Genomic DNA, 16,840 nt, shown 5'->3' on the forward strand with positions numbered 1-16,840 from the left:
TTAGGTTTATAATACAAATGAAAATATAAATTACAAATTGAAATTATATTTTAATTTCAAAATTAAATAATAAAAATTATAATTAATTATATATTGTATTTAAATTTTGATGTTTATACTTACCTTCGTTATATTTTTTAAAAGTAGCGAAGTAGCGGCTAATTAGCTACTTTCAAAAAAAGTAGCGCGCTAAAAAAATTAAATAATTACAAAAAAGTAGCCGCTATTAGCTATGGCTACCAAAAAAGTTAGCGCGCTACCTTAACAAGCGTCCAACACCTTTAATAAAGTGGTGTAATGACACCTAGGCTAGGATATATCATTTTTAGTATTATCACCTTTGTGGAAAAAAAGTGCAAAGGATTTTATAACTATTAAAAAGGGGAAAAGGTTAAATCATAGGATTGGGCAAAAAGTTATAAATTGCGTTACATAATGTAACGCACTGATAATTCTCCCAATGAAGGGCTCTCATCGATTTGTTTGTATAAAGTAACTTGTTTTTTTATTTCTTTAAAAAATAAATCATTTTTTAAAAGGTGCATTTAATATTATATGACAGATTCAGTGTACATCGTAAAAGATCAAATACACAATGCAATGGGTGCCTTGGATTTGGAAAGTTTTGTATTGCAAAGGCTTCGAAATGCTCAGTTCAAAAAGGATGGCGAATAGCATATTTTATATCTATTTAATGTATTTTTTAGGGGCTTATCTAATATTAAAAAATTTCACAAGCCCATATTCAAAAATTTTTTTTTTTTATTTAACGAAAATACAATATAAAAAAAAGTATTTAGGCAATCATTTTGTTTACAATACTGAAATTTATTATTATTAGAAGAAAAAATGGAAAAAAAATTCAAAAACCCAAGCTCGCTAGAAAATATGATATTAAGCTCATACCCGTCCCATGGGTCTCTGGACCAAACCCAAAGGGCTTCTTGTGCAGAGCCATCAGTTACTCGATTCTTTGACTGGGTTAATGAAATATATAGAAAATAAAACTAGTTTGCTCTAATCTGGGTTATGAGTTTTTGTTATTAAAAATATGTTCTAAAAACATTGGGCTTAGTATGAAATTTATTGTGCCATTGTTTTTCAATTCCACGCAATAAAATGTAGAAATATAAAAAAAATTATATACTTTATGTTTTGAGCTCAGTAAAAGGTTTTTGATATTAGAAAGAAGTTCTAAAACCATTTCTATTAAAAAGTTGACTGCTATTATATTTTACTCCACTCCAAACCTTTTTTAGTCTTTTGATTTTAGAAGATGTTATAACCTTTGGGCTATAAAGAAATTTCTTATTTTTTAACCACACGAGTAAAATCTAGAATTATAAAAAAAAATTATATATTTGTTATGAGCCCATAAAAAGTTTTTGATATTAGAAATTAGTTTTAAAACCATTTGTAGTACTGCCATTATATTTTACCCCATGAGGAAAAAAATTATAAAAAATCTTCTGTTTTAACCTGGTTAAAAAAAATTAGATATTAGAAAGATTCTAAAACCTTTGGGTTTCTAAAGAAATTTTTAGTGCCATTATTTTTTAACTCCAGCGTAAAATGTAGAAATATAAAAAATTATAAATTTATGTTTTAAACACAGTAAAAAAATTTGATATTGAAAATAATGAATCAAATTTTATGTTTGTTAGCATTTTGAATGAGTTAAGAAGGTAAATTTAAATACATATGAAGCACACTCATAAAACCTAACATTTTTGAAACTTTATTAGAGGCAAAATTGAAATATTATGCTTAAACTAAACTAAAATTATTAGGGTTGTACCGATATATTTTATCGGATCAAATCGGGCCGATATTTCATCTTTTAAAATATCGATTATCAGCCAATGTTATAAAATTTTCCGATCTGATAAAACGGTGTCCTCATCAAAATAGCTTATATAATTAAAATGATAAATTTTAAAAAAACGAACTAATTAATTATAAATGTTCTAAAAAAAATATATAATTTATTTTTATAAGGATGTTTATGATTTTAAAACGAAATCAATGATTCAAAAAAATGTAAAATTTTACGTTGATCAGAGATGGGGTTGCCATGTTTCCCCCATCAACAAAGTCTCACAATTTTTTCCACGTATAGACCTCTCCCGCATTAAATTTAAGCATTTTAACTTTTTTAATTGATAAATAATTTTTAGAAACAGTGCACTACATGACGTTGGAACAAAAACCATCCGTTGGATTTTTTATTTTAATAAATATATTAAAAATGCAGAATATTGATATCTTGCTTGAGGAGATTGTTATACTCTATTTTTGTTTGATTCTCCGGAATACTTAAAATAAATGGCCTTAAAGATGAGGGAAAATAAGGTTTAATTTTTTTGTAATTAAGATAAGTTGCCCATAATTAGAAATAAATGCGTATATGTTTTTTCCTTACCTTACTCGAATGCCTGCCATACCAGAGAGCATTTTTAGCCTGACGAGAACTGCCTGAAGAAAGGAGAGAAATAGGAGGCTGACCTTATGGTTAAACAAAATTATAATATGTCCTGCACAACTGAAATAATATAAATACAATCTTCTATATTTTTTTTTATTAAACGTCATTTATATTTGCATATAATTATATATTTTTTACATTGGAAAATAAAAATCGTTTGCTTTTGCAAAAAAATTTATAAACAAAGATTTTATTTTATAAAATTTGGTCTCGTTTATCAAATTAAAGGATTTATTTTTATATAATAAATAAAACAAATCTACTATAATGAAATATAAATTACTGAGAAAATATTACCGATTTTGAAAAATATAATAAAACGATATCTATTTTGTTAAATATGAGAAAGTAATTTTGTTAGTAAAAGGGGGAGTCAAATAAATAAATCTAAAATAATATATACATGCCATATTTATAAATAATTTTATATAAAAATATACAATTTAAAAAAAATTAAAATTATATGGTATAGTCATAATCGGCCGCTATCAATATAATATAGAATAGAACTGACCTCAAAAAGAGATATTGATACACCTCTAATTAATTGGTTTGAGTGAAACATATTCTAAAAAACAATTTTATCCTAAAATTATAGCAATGCTCTTATCAAGAAATTTAAAAGAAAAGCGATTTACAAAACAACAATATTTACCCTTATACTTTTCATAAAAAAATGAATACGCTGTTTTGAGCATGCCATTTAATTCTTTTTTGATAATTTATATCTTGATTCAAATCTTAAAATAATAATACATTTATTTTTCATTACGAATAAACCTCAATGTGGTTAAAAGATTTTCTACTGGCTCTTTTACAGTGTTGATTATATTGCCTATAAAAAATGATAAATTATATAAAGATAAATGTTTAACTGTTACATTTAGTGATGCAAAGTCGCTCCATTTGGTCCGATTTTTAAAAAAGGGTAACTCGGTATTATTCAGAAAATTACGTAAGCCTGAAGTTGCTCATAAGATGGCCGACATCTATTAGCAAAATCTCGAGAGACAATATTTTTTGGTTAAAATATTCAGTTGGCCGTTTTTAAAAATCGGCTTAAATACATTCTATATTGAGCATAAGGGTTTTGTCATTTAAAAAAAACATTATGCTTGCTTTAATAACGAGTATACATAAATTTGTAAAAATTATACGAATAAATTATTTTAGACCATTCGTATAAATAATAAATATATTTTTAGGCCATATAATTTTTTTTAAATAAAATTTTTTGGAATTTGAGCGATATTTATTTGAACAATTTATATACTAACCAACCATACAATAGGCCATGACCCATCTATAATAGGACAAACCCTTTTAAGCCATAAGATACTGATGCAAAATATTTCCTGCTAACAATAAAGGATTTCCATAAAAAGGTTTAAAATGATCTTTACAATATTTGTAGATTAAAAAAAATTTATGAAATAAATGATTCTCTATAGTAGATTACAAATATTTAGCCATTTATAAAGTTTAATATTTCTGCAAAATAATGGCTTATCAAGAAAAAAAAATTGGTTGATATTTATAGGCATTTTATTTGAGGGATATACAATGAAAAATGTTTTGTTTGTAAAATAATTCGGAAACCCGATTTAATACTAAAAAGCAACCAAATATATTTATAAAAAAACTTCTTCAAAATGTACCCTCTAGAACTGAGTTAAGAATTCGAACAAAATAAAATATCACATGCCCTCCTTAGACATTACTGATACGGTCGCACCCCCCCCCTTCCAATTTTATAATAGTATGGATTTCATATGGTAATATATTCAGAGAATAAATTTGCACCCATATATTTATAAAAAATTATCGGCAAAATTCTAACGTTTAATAAGGATACTCAATTAGAAATCTTAATATGTATTTTTTGCCAAATTTTTTTTAAAGTAAATAATATAATATGAATAGTATACCATTTTGAAAAGATATATTTTAAAATCTCTCAATGTTTAATTGTTCAAATGTTTTAAACGCTGAAAGGTGGGTAACGCCGTCTAGGATGATCTTTTTATAATATTGTCACCTTTGTAGAGCAAAAAAAATATTAGTATAATGTTCAAATAAATTTTATAACTTCCAAAATGAAAAAAAAGTTAAAAATGCACTTAAAAAAGTTACAAATAACGTTACATAACAATTATCTTGTAATTCTCCCATTTTAAAAATATTACGAAAAGATCTGCATCCGTTAAATTTGTTTGTGTAACGCAACATTTGTTGTTCGTTACATTAAAAAGAATGGATCATTTTTTAAAAATATAAATGCAGTATTATATTGATTAACGGCAAACAAGAAATTCAATAGAAAATTTTTAATATCAATTAAGGCCTGAAAAAAATAGAAGCTAGTGAAACATTCTTAGCTATTATTTTCTATCCGATTTAAAATTACTCAGGGTTATAATCATTCGCTAAAAATTTTATAATATGTTTTAATGACAACTGCAGTAATTTTAAAGGTAATATCTCACATATCTATTTTTAAGTTTAGTTATACCCACGATAAAATATGATTTTTTTGAGTCTAAGACGTCGAAAATTGAGGTAGTCGTATATCTTCAAGATTTATCATTAATCAATATACTGCATAAATATAATAATCGATGAAACATTTTTTTGATATATAACAAATATTTATAGCATTTGCAAATTTAATAGACCAAACAGGAGACGATTAAATGATGCTTTAATTTAAAAAATTAGTCCTTTTATCTAATGCTTAAAAAATTAGCTTGATTGGCTTTTTTAATTTAGACTTTACAGATTCTTTTTGATTATCATTTATTCTTATCATTATTATGTAAAGATGAACTTCTATAATAGTTACATATCCTAAATAACCGTAACGTAATCGTTAACCTTTTATTTGAGATAACTTACTCGTTCTTATTTTTGAATAAATGGTAGCCGTATTTTTTTTCCAAGTAATGTGTCCAAACCTGTATGCACTCGTGTTTTTCCTTTTTAAATATTTATTTTTATTTAAGATACTTCTATATCAATTTTTTACAATAGTATACCAAATTGTTACGAGGATATCACTTTTATAATTATATGTAACCATTTTAATATATTATAAAGATCTCGCTTTGCAATATTTTAAAAGATATACATTGTAATTTTTAATAAGACTCTATTATATAGTGATCTTATAATAATTCTCTGTAAACATTTAGTGAAAAGAAATTATAACCGATATTAACCCGCATTCAGAGTTAGCGTCGCAGGATAGGCAATTCGCGCTAATTGTGCGTGCAGGATAAGACTGAAATTTTTATCGCCTCAAACTATTTATATTAAAAACTTTCGAATTAACTTATGGATTCAACTTTAAAAAAATATATATATTAAATTTTTACCAAGGGTTATAGCTCCCAAATTTCTGAAATAGCCGATTTTGAAAGATTTCATTTCATTATCACAATCAGCGTTTTTGTCAATTTTTTTATTGAAAATACATGAAAGGTATATTTTATCAACGATTTGCTCACCAAATTCATAATTTTCGTCAAAAATCTCATTGTAAATTTTAGGATCCAATTTTTTAATTGATTTTGCAGTAATACCTTTCAATTTTGAGAGTTTTAGAATCGTGGCATGAGGAGTGAAACTTACGTATAAATAAAATTCATAATAGTAATATAAAAATTTTAAACTACCTATAAAATTATTAAAGCTTTTTAATTTATAGCAAAATTTTTAAATATAAGATTTAATTTTTATAATAAATTGTCAAGACCTACACACCCATTTAACTATAAAAATTATTTTTTAAAAACAACCAAGGTTGAATAGATTATTTCAATCGACTAAGGTACATTATATTAAATTTTAATTAAATAATGGAATTTAAATATTCATTCGCACTATTTGACTCTCCTTAGATATCATTTACCAAATATGGCTTAAAAAAATTGTTATCTATTTTAAATATAGGGGTGGGGGCATTAAATGTTGATCTCTAATAATAATATAATCGTGTAGATGCTATTTTAGTGTTGCTAAACGGCTCGATTTAGCCTATTTTAAATTAAGATTTTAGAGAAAATAGCAAGTCTCGATATTTCGTAAATAGTTCATTGCCTATGAGCAAAATATCCAGGCTTGCGTATTATTTTTTGGCTAAAATAATTAGCTGTTTTTTTAAAATCGAGACTTTTATCAAACACTATTTTACTTTTTTTGTATTGTGTCGACGTCAAAAGCGTTTTCATCTCTTCTAACGTGACATTTTATTGATAACATGTCATCTAATAATTCGTCAACAGGAGCAATTAGTATATCATTAACAAATGTGAATCCTACACTTAATAATAGTAGAGTTATTTCACCTAAATAATTGTATATATTAATGTTAATAAAAATCATATCATATAATTCAGTTTATTAATATAAATGTAATATATAATCTATACCTAAAGCGAATTATTTATTCGATTCAGATTTTATTAATAAAGAAAATAGATTATTCTTCGAATAATTTTTTTTTATCCATAATTCGATTTAATTCGTAAGTATTTAAAATGTTCCTCGCGGAAGTTATTTTATTTTTTTTAAAATTTATTTCCACATCTGTAAATTACTTTTTTAAATTTCAATATTTCATTTTAAAAAAAAATTTTAACAATTTTATTTTTCGATTATAATAATGTTTTAGGAATAAGAAATTCGATTCGTACGAATAAGTTCAGTGTCAAGTATTTACCAAGGTTTTCTAAACCTCACTGAGCCAATGATGCAGGAACCCCAATGGAGGCTACTCCACTAGGTTCATAGATTACCCAATTATGGTCCAACTCAAGGAAATTGTCGTTACAACAGCTAATTTATTTAAATTTCTGTAATCTGATTAATCAGATCATTAATAAAAAGGATCAAATTTTATTAAGCATATCTCTCGAACTTTTAAATCCATATCACTCTAGTCTTTAATTCTTTTCCTTACTTCAGTTTCTTTTTTAATTTTAAATATATTTCATTAAAATTAAAAATTTCCTTCAGTTTAACATTCCATGAGTTGAACGATTATCAGATTACCCCCATCTATATAATTTTTCCCAGAAAACTTAATAGCATAATCAAATTAGTTTTGATAAAAAAAAGTATAAAACACAACAAGCTTAATTGAATCAAATAAAAAAAATGAGAATGAGAATGACTAAGAAGCAAAAGCGCTAGGCGAACGAGATTAGGGGTAATGACAACCTATTGATTATCATCAAATGGCTATATTTTATTTCAATCCTAAATTATGAATGTTTGATATAATTTTGTTGAATGGAGGTTAAATAGTGGCTCAATAAATTTGAAAAAATTTTTTTATATATCATCGATGTGTGCGAATATATAAAAGGGGTGGGGGGGAGTAACTAAAATTTTATATAAAATCGGGTTCGGGCTTGGTCGGGTCAGTTTTTTAAAATATATCTAAATTTATAAATTTTATGTTTAATTTAAAATATTCGATTTTATTTATAGAAACTAGACGCCATATAACATATATCTTTTATTTTGAGTGGCTGAGCAGGTATTTTTTTTAAAAATATTTCGGATTCGGGCAGGCCGACAAAACTTTTTTATAAAAATTGGGCTGGGTCGGGCTTTAGAAATTAGGCCCGATGCAGATCACTAATTTAAAATATTGAATTAAAGGGATTTTAAAAATAAATTTCGCTAAAATAAGAATACATGTGTGTTAAAATAAAATAAGAAATAAAAAAAGACGTCAATTTGCGTAAAGTTTCATTTATAGTAATCATTATGATAGTTAAACCTTTATGGTTAAACGATAGCATAGATCTATAATTTAACATTATGAATTTGTAATTTAGGCAGTTAGATGCCATGTAACGTTATTTAAGTGGTTTCTATAAGCGAGGCCTAAGGATTTCTCTACATGAACAATGATTAAATAATATAAACTTTTATTTTTATAATATACGCATTTATTTATAGTTATTTCTGTCGGATTTATTCCAACGAATGTAATAATTTATTATTCGTGTTTATTACTATTTGGTTCGAAATAAATCAAAAATTTTAATTAAATCTTAAATAGCAGCCTGGCTTGAGTGTATATCTAAAAGTGTTGCCTACAAATTTTTATATCTCGCGAAGACGCTGTCTACATCTGCGTTGAATCTATTTAAATTGCACTGTAATCACTACATTTGGCTCCGATTGACAATTTTGATATGAGAATTATTAATAAAAAAAAAATCATTTATAATTACTTTTTACCCTTAGCAGCATTTCGTAGTTTTGTTTATCACTTTTGTCACAATGTAATAAAATTACCTTGTTTCCAAAATTTCCTAAACCCTTCAATTTTATACGAAACAATGACAAATCGGGTGAGAATTCTTGAGATATAAAATCAAATATTCTAGCCACTCTAAAAAAAATTATTATTAGAATAAATATAATATATATACCATATATTTGAAATTTAAAAGGGATTTCTGGTCAAAAATTTTATAAGAAAAAACAATAAAATAAATTATCAAAAAATATATTTTTCTGAATAAATGTCAAAAATGTATTTGATCAGGCGCTCCAATCTCAATCACCCCCGAACCATTTTTTTGGCCACGAATTTGAAATTATATATCGAGTTTATTCCCAAGAAAATAAAACGATTTCAGCAAAATAATAAAAATTGGCCTGTCATATTTAATCCCATCAAAAGAATAAGCCGGGTTTAGTAATACAAAAACCTGTACAATGTGGCAATATTTTTAAAAATCAGGGGGGGGGGGGGGCGAGATTAACCCTTTGAGGAGCAAGGGGAACAATGAATTGAAAGCATTATTTTAAATTTTCTGCCACTAAGGCTTGCTTCTAAAAAAGATAAAATTATATATTTTTAACCTATAAAATATTTTGATGATTAAAACATATTTAATATGCTGGAGGTGCAATCAATTTAACCTTCTCCTTTATTTAATCATTTTAAAAAAAAATCGCTATGCCTCCTGATATGGTTAGGAGAGGTGGTATCAATATGATGTCACTTATTTTTATATGTAAATAAAATTTTCGGGACTTTTATTTCTGTGCTTCAAAATGGTTGAAATAAATTAAATATTATTTTTTCTTTCAAAATTATATAAATTAATCAGTTTGAAAAATATTAGCAAACCACAAAACGTAGCATTTAAGTTATTTATTTACTGTTTAAATTTTCAATTTGCCTTTGAAAGGATTGCAAAATATTGAAATTTTATCAATTCTGGGACCAAACCAGGGACCTGAACAGTTATTTATAACAGTTCAGTTTGGTTACGGTTCAGTATGTAAAAAATTATAATGATTACGTTTTGGTTATGGTTCTTAAGAAAAAATTTATAAAGGTTCCATTCGGTTCAGCTAATTATAAAGGTTCATTATGGTTAGAAATTTTTTTTTCATTGAAGCAACACCATCTTCTAATTTAATTTTATTGTAAGCATCTATGGATTATATATAAAAAAAATATATAAGATTTAAAATAACTCATTTTTAAATATATTATTTGAAATATAAATGGATTCCTTTTTGTTCGTCATGAAGATAACACAAATTTTAGCCCCGAAAAGGCCCTTTCTACAGAAACTTGTGTTGCGGGAAGATCAAGTTTATATAATTCTGGATATTCAAATTACTTCCATGTCTAAATATAAACACTGAACTGGTTTAGCCTTTTTTTATAAAGGTTCTTTTTACTCCTTCAAAAAATAATTATATCGGTTAGGTTACAGATCAGATATTTATAACGGTTTATAATGGTTTAATGGTTGATTACGGTTCACTCCAGGACCCTGGACCAAACTGTAATAATGATGAAAAATAAAATCCATAATTCTGAAGGTCACTTATAAATATAAACCAGAGGCTAATATGCCATTCTATACTACCTTGACTGAAAGGTGAAATTATATCATACAATAAAAATGAATATATAATTTTTAAACTAAAAATAAAATTGGAGTAGATAATCTTCTCCAATTATATTATTTTTTAAAAAAATTTCATTATATGAATGTAACAAAAAAGATATATTATTTTAGCTAATTGCATTAAATAACTGACTTTGAAGTTGAAAATAAATAATCAGATTTATCAAAAAATAAATTATAAATAAGGAATTTGGTAGCATAACATATTGTTTATCATCTATATTGGAACTAGATGATCAGTTCATTCTTGGTCAGTCTTTATTTTATTTTTTGTATGTATACATTTTGATGTATATTTTTATGAAAGGCAAATGGGATTTGGAACTGATGGGCCTATCCCAAAAATTTATAAGTTATTTTAATTAATAACTAATGAAAGAATTGTCTATCTTTTAAAATGGAAGAATAAAATATTGTTAGACATTAAATTTTTGGGAATTCTAATGTGATTGGAAAATAATAAGTGCAAGAATTCCTTAATAAAATAGTCGCAAGAAAAAGGTGCAATCCTTATATGATTCAAAACGTTCTTTTAAATGATATGTATATTAAATCAGTGATGAGAAATTAGAGATAACTTGTAATTTTTATTAAAAAATTCTTAAATTTAATTATTACTAATTTTACTACATATTTTACTACCCTAAAAAAATATACATGTAAGAAGCAAAATTAAAATTGATTATTTTTTAATATAAATAAAAATGCTTGTACAATATTGTTAAATAAACATTTGGAAAACATTTATAAAATCATGTATTTTTTTAATAAATAAAAAGAAATAATACAATTGTGTTATTTTACATTTAAAGGGAAGCAAATAAAAAAAGATGCTTATCTTATTTTTTAAATTAAAAAATTTCTTTTTAACAAAAATTAATTTAAAATCAATTGTGTTTTAAGTTTTTGAATGGTTTGACAAATAAAAAAAAATGGTTTTAAAAACTTTGACCCAGCCTGTAAAACTATCTTGCACAATTTGTTTAGCCTGATCCCAAAATATTTTTGGCAAGTCCCCAGGCCATAGTTGGCACAACATTTTTTGTAAGAGGGCTCAGGGAAAGAATTAATCAAAACCTCAAATAACAGGTTACAATAAAGATTAAATTTAAATTCATAAAAAATTTTTTATTTTATAAAACCTGTTTTCAATATTTGCATTGATGTTTAATAATAACAAAGTTAAATGAATTTTTTCTAATTGTATAAGAGCATTTTCTAAGTTTTTGTCATGTAATACAAATAGGTTTTGAACTTGTTTTATGTTAGCAATTATCTAATTGTAATATATATGATTAAATATACCATATGTATTTATATGATAAACTTCACAATTATCTATGTGAATTGATATAAAGTGTGTAGGTATGATTTTTTTCATTTTTTCTGTTGTAATAATAAATATAATTAAAAGTAAATATATTTAACTCGCTTTCTTTAGGGATTCTAAACTTCGACAAATGTCATTTTTATTTCTGCAATATTTAATTTTTTGCTTAACTCTTTGCGTAACTTCAGATAAGATATTTTTATCTAGATAATTTATATCCATATCAATATTTATTTCAAATACTTTAGTTTTATTTCAAAAATAATTATAAACCATGTGTTTTATGACTGATGGACCTTCAAATTTGACTGATTGTTTAATCATCATGTAATATAAAAAATAAAATTTTACTCCTTTGATAATGGCCATTAGGGTGCATTGTCTTTGCAAATTTATAAAAAAAACTGAACATATAAAAAAATATCGTCTAATTGAGTAGCTGCTTGGAAAAATACATCCTTGAACGAGGATCCATGGTCTAATCCTCGAAATGGTCAATTTTATCTGATGCCAACCTATTGGGCTACTAAGTCAGTATAATGCATAGGCGTAGCCAGGATTTTCATAAGGGGGGGGAATTAAAAAATTACTGGGGGCTTCGCCCCTAGACCCCCTTTTCGCTTTTAGTCTATATATAGTCATAAATATTTTTACAAATTTTAATATAAGCCTGGAACAAATATGAAATATATTTTTATTAGTTTATATGAAATATATTTTTATTAGTTTATATAAAAATAAAAACATAATAAATAACTTGTATTGTATATACCTTAATATAAAAGCATGGTAATAATTTATTCCAAACAATTATAAGTAATTTATTTATAAAAAGTAAGTAGACATATAGTTTATTTTACTCTATTATATAGAATTAGTTATAAAATACTAGGTAAAATTCCACTTTTACAGACATATTTGACAGTTAGAGAATATATTACAGTTAATAATTTAACAAATTTTACTAATCAATGCTCTTGATATTAAATATGCAACAATTTGCATTCAATTATTTAACGCCATCTATTTGTTTTAAGAAAAATGATATTTAAATTTAATTTTCATATTATTCATCCCACAATGTCTTTAAAAGATATTTTCTGATGTCCTTATCAATATTTTATAGTTATCTGTAAAATAGATTATTCGCTATATAGGTAAAAATTACTTGATTGTCATTTGATAATTAGATATACTGTAAATCTACCACATATAATATTCCCCTGTTTGTATTGTGCTTTAATATTTTTTTAATTTATGATTTAATTTATCAATAGTTTTAAAATTATATTTAACTTTTATTAAGATTAATAAATTAAAATTACTCACTTTATAAAAAATTATATTTGATATATTATATTATTTATTAATTTTATGGATCTATTATTAGTAATTATAATACAATTCACTTCTATCTTAAGACTTATCTTTGGCTTATATTCCATTTATTAAAAAACATTTTTGGTTCATTTTATATTAATTTATTTTCCCAAAAATCTATAAATTATGATGAATAGTTTCATAAAAAATATCAACTTTTACATTTTTCTTATAAATTATTATTTAAGATATATGCATACCTATTTGAGGGTCAGGGAGTGGGGGGAGGACTAAGGGGGATATTTTTTATTAGCTAAAAATGATATTTACAAAAAGTGATAAATTTCTGAAGGGGGGGAATTTCCCCTTGCCCCCCCCCCTGGCTACGCCTATGGTATAATGGTAAAAGAGTCTTCAAAACGTGGGGATGACAAATATAAATTTAACAGAATATGGTTATTGTTTAAAAAATTATTATATGTTTTAGGAAGAAATAATTGCCACAACATCATTAGCATTAAATGCTTGGATTAGTTGATTATGATAATGAAAGCGATGAAGAAGACGACTGTGGTAATATTCGAATTTATAACCATTACAAAAAAGTTGTTCTATCTTTATAGATGATAAATTACTCCACGTCAATATAAAAGATATAGTAATTAAAGAACGGAATGTATCTAACAAAAGAATTAAAATAATAGCTCCAAAATTAGATAATGTAAATTAAAGTAATTTTATTAAAATAATAATGTATTAGTCGATAGATGATGATATAGAAACCATCAACACCAAAGACATCACATTAAAATACAAATCAGAAACATCAGTTAACAATTAATATCAATATAATTTTTATTATTGATATTATAAAGATATGCAAATTGCTTTCCATCCTTCCTGAGCCTTCCCATAAATTTAGCAAAAATTTATACCAAAGCAATAAACCACAATTTTCTAAAAATGCTCATAAAGATACAAATGTATTACAGAAAAAATTAAACAAAGTCAAAGATGATGTAAAATTTGAAGAGGATAATTTAAACACTAAATTCATACCAAATATACTTTATAATAATGAAAAAATTTCTTCTAATGAGGGTAAGAGCTCTCCTATAAGCTTTTTCTTTGATGATGAACAGGATAATATTAATATTAATAAAGATATTAGTAAAGACACAGAACCACATAATATTATACATATTTATGATGATAAAGATCTTATACATATAGTAAATATTTTGATTGTTGCCTTTTTAATATTTTTAAATACGAGGAACCTGTTATTGATACTATACAATCAACTATTTCTGAAAATAATCAAACAATTGAATTTGATCCAGAAATTGAAGTAAAAATAATAAATCAATTTTTATATCAATTTTACACAAATTGATTTAGAAAAAATACATTTTACATTATGACATATTGAATAAAGCTAAGACTCACCAGCTATAATTATCAATCCTATTTATATTTTTTTTCTTATATTTTTAAGCACCAACAAAAACCTGAAATTTACTTGAAATTCATATTACAAGGGCATATATTTATGTGGAAATGAGTGATATAGGTTGGTTCCTGACTTTGTTTAAAACTTTGACCAACATCGTTTTTATAGATAATTAAGGAAATAGATTTACAAATTGTAATGCTATAAATGTTACCTCAAAAAAGAATGATTTCTTCTTATGTTTGAAAAAGAAACATGTTATTCGTTAACTTGTAAGGAACCCATTACTGGCTATTCAAAAAAGTTATGTTACTAATTACTTAAAAAATGTTGACCAAATCCATATACCTGAACCCAAATCCAACTTATAAATATAATAATATATTGTGAATATTTTGCCCAATCATATTTTTATGCATAAAGGACAAGTATCTCTATATTAGGATATAAATAATTATTTTTAAGTTTTCTTTTTTTTAATAATTGTTCTCTTCTTAATCTGAAAATATTTCCTAATTTTTACTTAAAACTAGAAACTCGAATCACTCGAGTTTTGAAAGATAACCAATTAAAATCTAGAGGATGAGCAGTTCAATTTAATATTAATTATTTATTTTGCATTTAATTCGAAATAACTTTCTTCTAGGACCAGCCTAACTTTATTATAGATTTTTATATATTTATAAATATATCATCAAAAAAGTAATATATGTTTATTTAATTAATAATAATAGGGATCTGACCTAAAGTCATAAAAATTGGCTTAGATCCAAGCTGACTAGATGAGTTGGCTTTGGCTTGAGTTGGCTCAATAGTTGGATTTGTCCTAATATAAAATATATATTTTTATTCCTATTTGTGAAACTACTGAAACGGCATCCTCCTATGGATAAAAAGGCCGCATTTCTTAATTTATTTTCTAAAGTCGTTCTTAAATGTATTTTCGGCGAAAATTTATATACAATCAAATAAGCGGAATGTTTAAATATAAAGCTTGGAGTAAATTAAAAACGTTCAATGTTATTAAAAGATTGCACAGTGAGTCGTTTATAAATTTATCATTGTTATCTTCGTAACTTTTTGTTCACCTATAAAAGTGATTTTAAAAAAAATTCACTAATAAATCAGATATTTTTTGATAATATATTTTATTTGTATAAAAAAATAAACACTTATAAATTTATTATTGTAAAATAAAACGAAAATATAATTTTAATATTTAAAATTTACTAAAAAAGATATTTTATCTAAAAATTCAAAAATTTGTGACGTTCTTTCATATATGGCTGTTAAATTTGTAATATGCTCATCGATTCTTTCATATTTTTTATTTCTTCACCGCACTCTAGATCCATTATTGATCTGGATAATTTTGAGGGCGTTAGAATGTTGATGACCTATTAGAGTTTTTATAAGAATATAAACATTTGGGTGAGCGTGTGCCGTTTTTCTCTTTAAGGCATGATGAAACCCCACTAATTGATTATTGGTGTGGGGACCATCGACTTTATATCTAAATTATATGAAAATTTTTAAAATTAATTAATTGTATTTTAAATACCTTGTCCATATTCCATGAGGAAATATGGCATTAAAACCTAGCCATGTCGTATCCATATACTCCATAAAATCCATGAGCATGGGATTTTCAGACTCCATAATATAACAATTTTGCCTTACCCTAGATATATCTTCCTCCTTACAAAAAGGCAAAGTTGTCATGCGCCTAACAACTTTGTGAACATTGGAGTAGTTCAGGTACAAGCTTACCAACCCTAAAGATTGACATCTTCACGATAACGCTTGGGAATAATGGGAAAAACTTCCTAAACAAAATTATATTAGAATACAAATCATAAATTTAACCCTTTATAACCATGCTAGGAAATACAAACTTGAGAGCTGATATAGCAGCTGCCTCAAAGTTGCTTGGCCAAATCGAGGAATAAAGGTTGTCTGGCGTTCGGCGCAAAAATTAATAATAATTTGAAAAAGCCGGATATATGTTTCTTTTGTCTTATCCGGAAGGAGAGCGTAAATGATAGGCATCACAACACCTTCATACATAACATGCAAGGTATAAAGTTGATAAAATAAGGTAGGAGCTACATGAAAAGTTCCATCCATGTAGATCTCAGAACTTTCGGTCAAACGCAACATGGAATCAGTACCAAAAACGTATAAGTTACCTGTTCCATTAATTAGAAAACGTTCATTGTGAGTTGTCATAGCATATTCTGCTGATAACTTAATATCCAAAATCGATTGAGGCATGGGGGGCCGATATTTCATAAGGAGTC

The 16,840-nt window shown here is 25.4% G+C and overlaps 2 protein-coding genes across 4 annotated transcripts in view; one reads left to right on the forward strand and one right to left on the reverse strand.

Annotated features, from left to right (window-relative positions):
- LOC135922863 (dnaJ homolog subfamily C member 17-like) overlaps positions 1-16,840 on the forward strand; it is a 37,750-nt gene that overhangs the window by 10,069 nt on the left and 10,841 nt on the right. The window contains exons 2-7 of one of the 3 annotated variants that reach the window (XM_065457368.1): positions 563-981; positions 13,575-13,660; positions 13,711-13,808; positions 13,848-13,916; positions 13,963-14,319; positions 14,364-14,438. In XM_065457368.1, coding sequence (XP_065313440.1) covers positions 13,609-13,660; positions 13,711-13,808; positions 13,848-13,916; positions 13,963-14,319; positions 14,364-14,438 — 651 coding nt within the window. In that variant the 5' untranslated portion in view covers positions 563-981; positions 13,575-13,608. The remainder of the gene's footprint in view (positions 1-562; positions 982-13,574; positions 13,661-13,710; positions 13,809-13,847; positions 13,917-13,962; positions 14,320-14,363; positions 14,439-16,840) is intronic. The other 2 variants (XM_065457371.1, XM_065457369.1) reach the window with 2 other exon arrangements.
- Positions 3,175-11,818, reverse strand: LOC135922392 (uncharacterized). Its single transcript, XM_065456778.1, has 8 exons — positions 11,765-11,818; positions 11,580-11,713; positions 8,734-8,894; positions 6,678-6,831; positions 5,860-6,110; positions 5,440-5,460; positions 4,414-4,523; positions 3,175-3,555 (listed from the first exon to the last, which is right to left on the reverse strand). Exons 1-7 carry the CDS (start codon positions 11,816-11,818, stop codon positions 4,495-4,497), a joined length of 804 nt encoding a protein of 267 aa, XP_065312850.1. The 3' UTR covers positions 3,175-3,555; positions 4,414-4,494.

Source organism: Gordionus sp. m RMFG-2023, chromosome 1 (assembly GCF_954871325.1).
Source record: "Gordionus sp. m RMFG-2023 chromosome 1, tfGorSpeb1-WG-v2, whole genome shotgun sequence".
NCBI classification, from domain to species: Eukaryota; Metazoa; Nematomorpha; class Gordioida; order Chordodea; family Parachordodidae; genus Gordionus; species Gordionus sp. m RMFG-2023.